At 33.4% G+C, this 10,119-nt stretch overlaps 1 protein-coding gene across 1 annotated transcript in view; it reads left to right on the plus strand.

The window, feature by feature from the left end:
• The window catches only part of LOC140051949 (phospholipid-transporting ATPase ABCA1-like), a 54,545-nt gene that overhangs the window by 38,908 nt on the left and 5,518 nt on the right, over positions 1–10,119 (plus strand). Inside the window, exons 34-49 of the mRNA XM_072097304.1 lie at positions 45–268; positions 536–766; positions 1,403–1,520; positions 1,870–1,953; positions 2,841–3,007; positions 3,306–3,483; positions 3,957–4,072; positions 4,938–5,085; positions 5,475–5,598; positions 5,911–6,043; positions 6,750–6,873; positions 7,173–7,244; positions 7,677–7,925; positions 8,041–8,372; positions 8,814–9,057; positions 9,683–9,791. Of these exons, the coding sequence (XP_071953405.1) occupies positions 45–268; positions 536–766; positions 1,403–1,520; positions 1,870–1,953; positions 2,841–3,007; positions 3,306–3,483; positions 3,957–4,072; positions 4,938–5,085; positions 5,475–5,598; positions 5,911–6,043; positions 6,750–6,873; positions 7,173–7,244; positions 7,677–7,925; positions 8,041–8,372; positions 8,814–9,057; positions 9,683–9,791 (2,653 nt within the window). The remainder of the gene's footprint in view (positions 1–44; positions 269–535; positions 767–1,402; positions 1,521–1,869; positions 1,954–2,840; positions 3,008–3,305; positions 3,484–3,956; positions 4,073–4,937; positions 5,086–5,474; positions 5,599–5,910; positions 6,044–6,749; positions 6,874–7,172; positions 7,245–7,676; positions 7,926–8,040; positions 8,373–8,813; positions 9,058–9,682; positions 9,792–10,119) is intronic.

A 10,119-nucleotide genomic window follows, 5' to 3' on the forward strand; every position in this document is an offset into this window, starting at 1 on the left:
GTCGCAAGACTTAAGTCTGTTATAAAAATGTATTTATTTCTCAGGTTGTACTGCCAGTGGCTTTTGTCTGTATCTCCATGTTATTTGCATTCATCGTTCCTCCGCTTACTCAACCACAACCTCTTGCTTTGGTGCCGTGGAATTATGAGCCAAATAACGTCTTCTACAGCAATGATGCGCCAGCAAATTCGTTCTCAGTCGAAATGGAGGACAATCTTATCAACTATCCAGGAATTGGATCTAGGTGTATGGATGGGGATCCAGTGCCGTAAGTTTTATTTTGTTGTGTTGATATTTATAATAGTGGTATCAGTACAACCACAGTTCGCAAGCGATGGTAGTTTTTAGCACATAAATGTTGATGTTGATGATTTTGATAAAAATAGCAGTATAGTCATTTTTCATGATCGTAAAACCAAAGAAAACAACCAAAGAAAAAGATTCATTTTGTTTCACTTTCACAAATTGTTTTGTTTGTCCAACTTAACATTATTCATATCTTAAATATATTCAAATAAGTATTTTTAATTTCTAGAGATAAACCATGTGATCGAGAAACTTCTAGCATGTGGAAAAAATCCAATCAGTCAAAAGACACGTCACAAGAATGCAACTGTGAATCTGGTTATCAGATGTGCCCCTCTGGAGCTGAAGGTCCAGAACCACCTCACCGTGTGACTGAAACAACAGACACCCTATATAATCTTACAAGTAGAAACATCAGTAATTATCTAGTCAAGACAATGGAAGAGTTCATATTAAAAAGGTAAGTCATAGGTTTGTGTTTAATATTTAGATATAGATATCAGTAAATAGTGGAGTTGTGGCTTGGTGGTTGTTATGCTTGTCTACCAATCCAAGTGTCCTTGGTTCAAGCCCTGTCATATAATAGGACTTTTTTCTAATGACAAATGAAAATTCCACTCCCACTACACTTTATGTAGACATCTTGTGTATATGTTTGTCAGGATTGCCACCTTTAAGAGGGATAGTGAATCAATTTGCTTGTAGTTATCCTTGGCAATTATATTTATTTTTTTATTTATATTTGCCTAAAATATATAAAAACCAAAAAACAAACAAAAACAATTCATATACACTGCCAAATAACACATGTAAATTTTTCACTGGCCAACAATTCCGCATTTCTGCATCCCTGATTCAGACTACACATATCCAGATCAAATACACATTTTTGCTGGCAGTGTAAAAGAACTATAAATTGACATGTTTAATTCCCAGTGATATAGTTTAAACCGATTAGGTCAGTAAGCATTCCCCGACTGTCTCTGCAAGTGCAAATTTTTATGTTTTGTTTTTTTGTCCAGTAATCCTGACAAATTAATTTAAATTCTGATTTTTTAGGTGAACTGAACTAATATTTTACATTTCTAAATTTCAGGTTTGGTGGATTTAGTTTTCTGGAAATTGCTGATTTCTCAAATCTAACTAGGAATGTTAGCAATGAGATCATTGCCAACATATCTGAAACAGATTTCAAGACATTGTTTCCAGAAGCTGTAAGTATTCTAAATGAATTCTTAAGCTCTGTCTACAATATCAAAGTTTATGTGACAAAAAAATGCCCATATATGAACATGATGATGTCATATCACTACCATAATTGGGCATTATCACTGTTATATTTGGGCACTTGTTCTGTCAAACTAGTTTGATAGTGTAGACAGAGCTTTAGTCAACTAGAAATGTTGAAATAACACAAGCAAATTATCATATACCTTATCAACAGTTAAGTTCTAAATTGCGATTTGTATACAAACATTTATTACAATCAATCAATCAATCAATGAATTTAAAAACTGGATTCAAATGTATTATTGGTATCAATTTGTATTTTATTTATTTCAGGACCCAGATTTAATACCATCTGTTGACACAGTGAAAGAGATATATGATGTATTAGAAGAATTAACAGAACGTTATAATGCAAAGGTAATTGTGACTAGTTATGTCATGCTAGATATAGAACCTGTGGTTAACTGCACTGTGTGTTGCAGTTTTAGTTATTTAATCATGTTTAATCTCATTAGAACATATGGGACTCCTATAGTGTCTATAATAAAGTTATTGATCTGGTAGGGTAGTTTCGAAGGGTTTTATATGAACACAGGAATACCCTATTCTTTTTGAAAAATGAACTGGGTTCTTTTAAGTGCATACAAGGAATTTTCATTGTCACAGTCACCAGAAGCGAGGAGAGCCTTGCACCTTTGCAGATATTAGGGACTTTACGAAACACGACCGTTAGGGGAGGATGACGAATATCCTGTGTTCGCTAGAGCATAAAATCATATACAGTCAACATAGCCGTTTATTAGTTCCGCACCCTTGCACGAAGACGACGACCGGCAGTATATCTCTCCGATCCTTCCCCTGTCTCAGAGCGCGGGACGCTTCTGAATCGCTTGGCTCTAGGCATAGAAGCATAGGCCTAGCCTTCCTAAGCTAGCCATTTGAACCCAATAAAAATGTTATTTCATTAAAGAATTAAATTAAAGCTTCAAATAGTATTTAGAGTTTAGATTGTGTTTAGGTGTAATTTGAACTGTATATTTAAGGTTATATACATTCTCCGTAAACAGGAAAATGGCAACTTTATCGTCCTCAAAAAGCTAAGACGACGCAATATCACGCTAAACACTGCCCACTTTGTTAAAGCTCATGCATAAATTATTGATGAGCACTGTCCTGTGGCTTCCCGTCGTGTTTTGTAAAGTCCCTATTATGACTGGTTTGGTGTACCCCTGTCACAACAGCTTGATACTGATACAAGATAATGTTAATATATTTTTAACTCTATTTGTAATTTCTTTTTAAAGGTTTGGTGGAATAATAACGGTTGGCATGCACTACCTACATACATCAACGTGATGAGTAACATGTTGTACAGAGCAAAATTAAATACGTCCCAGCGTAGTTCACATGGAATTACAGTATATAACCATCCACTCAACTACACACAGCTACAGCTGAATGAAAAAGCATTGTAAGTAGTTTTGATGATTTCAAGGCTAGTTGAGTTTGCTGGTGATATCTAATCAGGAAGCCATTTTTTTTATTTACGAAAAGAAATATCGCAACCAGGAATGGATCCTTTATTTGTGGGTGTCTTTCGTTTCATTTATTTCCACTCGTTTAAATGTATTTAAACAAACATACGTATACAGTGTATAATATATGGGTGGAAGGAGGTCACAGTAAGTTCATTGAACTTTAAATCGTGACCTGCGTGTTAGGTTATGGTAGTGATAAGTGTACAATAAATTCATGCTTCCTTTTTTTAGGCTTCGTAGTTCAATAGAAGTTTTAGTAGCAACCTTTGTGGTCTTTGCAATGGCATTTATTCCGTCCAGCTTTATTGTGTTTTTGATTGGTGAACGAACGAGCAAAGCCAAACATCTACAGCTGGTCAGTGGCATCAATCCTACCATCTATTGGGTAGCAAACTTCTGCTGGGATTTGGTGAGTTATCTTTCTTTTTATTACCTCCGACAAGGTGGTTATAATTATATTATTTTGATTATATACCAATGGTTAAATAATACATTAGTAATGTATCCTTTCCAACACCAATGATGTAATTGTAACACAATCGACGATAAAATGATCATAATACTGTAGCTCATTAGGTGAATATGAACTCTCTTAAATTGTAAATGAACTACTTTGAATGTTTGGATTCCTGTACTGAAACCATGTAGTAAAGCTCAAGAAATTTTATTTTTTCTATCTTATAATACTGTACTCTGATTATACAGTGGAGGACACCTTCAGGACCCAACATAGATGTGTCCCCTTAATAGGGGTTAACCATAGTGTTAAACAATATATTGCCTCTCATTCATTTCACATGAAACTGTCCTCTTTATAATAATTGTCTTCCTGACTGTCAATTAATAATTCAAGTATTAATAAATACTGTTTACATTTTGTAGATAAACTATGCCGTTCCAGCTTGCTTAGTGATCTGTGTGTTCCTCATATTTCAACAAGACTCCTATGTTGGACCTAAAAATTTTCCATGCTTAGTTCTACTATTGATGTTATACGGGTAAGTTGAGAGCCAGTCAAAATACATACATAATAATGAACTATTGTTGAATTTGTATTTTGTATGTGTATGGCCCTAGGGAAGAACAACCATGTGCTGATCTGGGCCTCCATGGATAGATTAAATTGTTGAAACTCATTAAAAGATTTTTCACACTGCTGCTCTAGCCCGCTACGTCCCATTAGGACTACTCAATCAGAAGCTAAAGCAAGCAGCAGTTATAGTTCTAAGGACAGACAGTTTTGTGAAAATGGAAACTCCACTATGATTTATTGATTCACAGTAGACCCAAAAAACGTCTGGGAAAGAGTCTATTAGGACATGTCATGCTAAAATTACAAATCCCTAAGCATTTCTGGTATATTCACTGTCAGATATTCATTGAATTATTATCGAAACAGTCCATTAAAGTTTGTGTTTGTAATAGGATACTTCACAATTGAAATATCTAGGGTGATGAAGTGACCCCCAGATTTGACCTTAGCAATAAAATTAACTAAAGTGACAGAAATTGAGTATTCACTTCTGTAACAAAAATATAATATTTATTCACATATAAAAAAAGAAAAGAAACCCAAAAACCATTGTCTGACAGACAATTTAAGTATTTGTTGCTTTAAATTACATTTTTTTCAGGTAAAATAACTATTATGTGACAATAAAATGACACATTAAAAAACATTTGAAATAAAAAATATTTTTCAATAAGCGAGCAGCGTTTTTTGTAAGAAATATTTCTTGTTTAAATAGCCAGCACTAAACAATAGCAATAGGAAGTGTAGTTAGTTAGCCTAATTTAACACCACTATTCACATATTGTTGCATTTCATTAAGTGTCATAAAAATCTTTTTCTTTATCGTGTAGTTGGGCTATAACACCCCTTATGTACCCTGCTACGTTTGTGTTCAGCGTGCCTAGTACAGCCTATGTTGCTCTTGCATGTACCAATGTCGTCATTGGCATTGTTACTATGTCTGCAACATTCATTCTGGAGTTTTTATCAGATGATGAGGTGAGTAGTATTAGGAAATATTGTACATAAATAATAACTATACGATAACCCATCTATACTGCCTTTGATGAAAATGATATTTTCTTATCTCCAATCAAATAATTAGTAAGAGCAATAATATCATGACGATGCAACAATGTCATTTCATTGGATTTGAAAAACATTATTTTTATTAAAGTTCTAGTATGATAGTTTTTCGAATTTTGTTGTATGTAAGACAAATGTATGTTTATCCATTTACTGTACTAGTGTCGCAGCCTTAACCCCTAACCATTTTAACGTCTCAATACAATAATATTGTGACGATACAACAATGTCATTGCTGGGAAACATATGTAAGCCAGTGAGTATTGGATTACAATAATACTTTTCTTTTATTATATATAAAGCATTTACAAAATGTTAACAACATTTTGAAGTCGATATTCTTGGTATTACCTCAATACTGTCTTGGAAGGGGCTTAATAGACATGGCAACCAATCAACTGTATGCAGAAACATTTTCCAAATATAGTAAGCAAACCAACGAAATTTTTTTTTATCTCCCTGAAGTGAATCACTTTCAATATAAATGGATTCAGTTGGACAATTATATTAATAAGCATTTGAAAATTAAGATTTTGTGTAATGAAATATTTAATGTTGCTTTCTTGTCTTGCTAAAAATTACTACAGACTCAAAATATAAATACAATTATATACATAATTATGCAATTTCTACTACTCATTTTATGATCAATAGAAAACAAAATTGAGGCCTAATATGTATTGTGAAAACAACTGTTTTGCATTGACATTAACTTGAATTGTTTTAACATATTTGTAGCTGGTTTCTATAACTTTAGCAGTCCGCTTGAATGGGATCTAGTTGGACGCAACTTGTTTGCATTGTTGATCCAGGGTTTTGTCTTCTTTGCATTCACTTTACTCATTCAGTACAACTTTTTCATCAAACCAAGGTAAACACTTTTTGTTTTTTTTCTTCTTAAATTAAATTTCACTTCTTAAGATGCAGGTGGATTTAACAGAAAATTATGCCATGTCATAAATACATACTTTGTTATGTTTGTGTTAGGGCCCATTTAAACTAGGACGATAACAATCGACGATAAATATATAAGCATCCAGTTTGTTTACGTAAAAAAGAAATTAGAAAGGTTTTCGTTCTAGGACTATATGATAATCATTTATGCTGTCTTTGATAAAAATAATATTTTAAAAATTCCAATCAAATGACGTCATGATAAATAAAAACAATAAAAACGTTGCATTGTCACGATATTATTGCTCTTGCTAATCATGACGTCATTTGATTGAACGTGTGAAAATATCATTTTCATCAAAGGAAGCATAGATGGTTATTCTATAGTTCTAGAATGAAAAGTTTTTATATTTCTTTTGTTTTATGTATGAAAAATGCATATTTGTCTATTTATCGTTGATTGTTATCGTCTTAGTGTATAATGGGCCTTTAGAAAGTATGAATAGAAGAGAATCATTCATGATACCAGTTTGTTTTAATTGCTCTTGTCTGCTCACTTCTTCCTGGAATTTTATTATTTTTGTTTTCACACATGATGTAAGGAATACATACAATAGAATAGAATACAGTATTTTAATTAGATCTTCAAAATATATATATTTAACTGGCTAATTTGTCTTCAGACATATTAAACCTCAAAAGAAAAACAAAGAAGAAGAGGAAGACATAGATGTTGCAAGAGAAAGACAAAGAGTCCTTTCAGGGCAGGCTTCTGGTGATCTAATGAGATTAGAAAACCTTACTAAGGTAATAATTGAATCTCTATATGCATGGTCAATCATTTCAATGTATCGTTTGGTCAACTCTCCCATTACCAGACACCTTTGGGATTTGCTGTTGTGACTGGTTTTCCAGAAAGTCTGGTATTCAGAATGTGTTTTTAATGGTAAAAAGGGAAATTGGGACCCTTTGGACTTAGAGAATTGTCTGGTTTTCATAGGGTTCGGTATTGACGAATTTGAAACAAAATTTTGTCATATATACATATTGTACAATTGTTTAGTTTTTTTTAAATCAATAGAACTTAAATTTATTTCTTTTTCAAGGTATACCGTGTGTCCAGAGGTTCTTACAATCTCGCCGTTGATGGTATAACATTTGGAATTCCAAAAGGAGAGGTATTACTCATGAACAATATATCTTTTTCTCATTTTTATTTTTCGTATTTACATCATATTTTAACTAAAGTGCCTAGTCAAATAGCTATGGGATTAAGGTAGAGGCGCCATTACCGTACCTAAATAGCCATCGGGGCCGATTCTCTCCTAGTTCTGGTGATGAAACAAGTCTTCTAAAATAAGGACTATAAATCGTACGTCCAGTTTACACAGATTGTCCGTGTGCACTTTAAAGAACCCAGTTTATTATTCTAGATGAGTAGGAAGTTACCCCGGTGAACTGGTTCACAAAATAGCCCCTGGTTCAGGGGGATTACCACCGATAGGGCAGTTATTAATTTACTTTTATTAATTCTTAGCCACATGTGCCTAAATACATAAATATAAAAAATGAATAGATGAAAATATAAAAGTGTATTTATTGCATTGCAGTGTTTTGGCCTACTGGGTGTAAATGGAGCAGGTAAAACAACTACCTTTAAGATGTTAACAGGAGACACAGATGTGACCAGTGGCACGGCGTTTGTCAATTCCTACAGCATCTTAACTGAGATGCGCAAAGTAAATCAAAATATGGGTTACTGCCCTCAGTTTGATGCACTTGATCAACTACTCACTGGGAGGGAACATTTAGAATTCTATGCAAGATTACGAGGGGTACCTGAAGAGGATATTAAAAAGGTAAGTAAAGTATAGCATTATTGTGCAGTAACTCTAATTTGTTGATAAATCATATATATGTTTATAAATGCATGGTTGATCTTGTTACATTTTGTTTAATAACCTTGCCTTTTAGGAGGCTGATAATGGAATCAAGAATCTCGGTCTTATTCAATATGCTGATAAATCAGCTGGTAGCTACAGTGGAGGGAACAAACGTAAACTCTCAACAGCTATTGCGCTCATTGGTGATCCTGCAATTGTCTTCTTGGACGAGCCGACGACCGGTATGGATCCAAAGGCTCGTCGTTTCTTGTGGAACTGTATCACGCGTATGGTGAAAGATGGCCGTTCAGTCATCCTAACGTCTCATAGTATGGAAGAATGTGAGGCGTTGTGTACTCGTATTGCTATCATGGTCAATGGTAGATTTAAATGCTTGGGTAGTATCCAACATCTTAAGAATAAGTAAGTATCTTTACCTAAATCTTTTATAGGAATTACATTATTTATTACAATACTTAACTCTTACTTTGTTATTTTCCAGACACAATAATCATAAAGTGCTAAATAAAATTGATTTGTGTATGGAAATTGACATTTTAAATTATAAAATTTAAAATTGTTATTTTTCATGATATGATTAAAGTAGTAAACATTCATTGACTAGTAAAAAATATATTTATATTTTTTTGGTTGATTCCATTTTTTACTTTATTTATTCATTCAAATATGTATGTTAATTTTTTGTTAATAATCTGATGAAATAGAACCCAACAATTGTTGCCTGAATAGTGGTTTGACTAGTGTTAAAAACTCCGGATAGATATAGTGGTATCCTAAAGGATGGAATATACATTAAATATTTCCACCTCGAATGGTTAATCTAAGTAAAAAATGTTCTTCTAGGTTTGGGGATGGTTACACAATTACAATAAGAGTGGGAGGAGATCAACCGCAACTACGACCAGTGATAGACTTTATGACCCAGGCCTTCCCGCAGGCTGTACTCAAAGAATTTCATCATAACATGATGGAATTTCAGATACCCTCACCAAAGACATTCCTTTCAAAACTCTTTGGCAAGTTAGAGTCTTACAAGGAGCAGTTGAACATTGAAGACTACTCAGTCAGTCAGACAACTCTAGATCAGGTATTTACATACCAATTATTGTGTCCTGTGGTTAAAAATGTAATATTAATCATCCTCGAATTCAGATTATGTCCTCAATAGACCCACGACAGCCACAGTGCAGCAAGGACATATCATGATCAGCACACTGGTAGATTTTCTCTACACTTTATAGAATAGTGTATTATATAAATTAATATAACATTTTATAAGCCTGTAATGAAGCAGGGTTTGAAACTGAGAAAACACTTTGTTAGCTTGAGAATAATAATATGACTTAGTAAACGCAACATCTGTGAACGTTTTTGAAGGAAAATTGGACAAGTATTGGTCAAATAAGGACTTTAATACCATTCTGGGCTTTGAAGTATAACTGACTGTGGGTCACAAGAGGAAAACTATCCTATGTAATATATACCCACACACATGAAGTTTCAAGTCTTTATTGTGCATTGTCACAGGACCAACAGATTTACATCCAATCTGAAGGACGATGTAATGAGAATAAAGTATCTTGCCTAAGGCTACAAGCAATTTAACAGGTCTTGAACCCTTGCCTCTTGTATTTGGTATTGAATAAATGAAAGTTATAAACTTATTTGTATCTCAATCTATCATCATTATGCAAATACTTGATTATTTTCAGGTTTTTATAAGCTTTGCTAAGCAACAGAAAACAGGGGATGAATTAGCGTTTAATGCAGATAATACAGCACATGATGAACCTGTATCAAATCAAATACAACTCACCTCAGGTAAGCTGTCTAGCTAACATGCTGTATGATCTAGGCCTAATTTGTACTGTCATTTATGAACAGTAGATTGCTGTGTTATTCTTGTTCTGTAAAATGTACTCAAACTGTAGCTTGGTTGTTATTCATGATGGCATTCAGGGTTTCGTTATAACGAAAACTGATGTTTCATTCTCTAGCTTTCGCTGGTCAACCGAAAGCTAGAGAATTAAACATAAGTTTTTCATTTTATTCAATTTATTGTTGGATCATCAAAAAAGGAAATCCTATAAATTACTAATAAGAGATCCAGATGAACCTTTTCACAAATTATTTACATTACTTTATGTTC

Source organism: Antedon mediterranea, chromosome 6 (assembly GCF_964355755.1).
Source record: "Antedon mediterranea chromosome 6, ecAntMedi1.1, whole genome shotgun sequence".
Lineage (NCBI taxonomy): Eukaryota > Metazoa > Echinodermata > Crinoidea > Comatulida > Antedonidae > Antedon > Antedon mediterranea.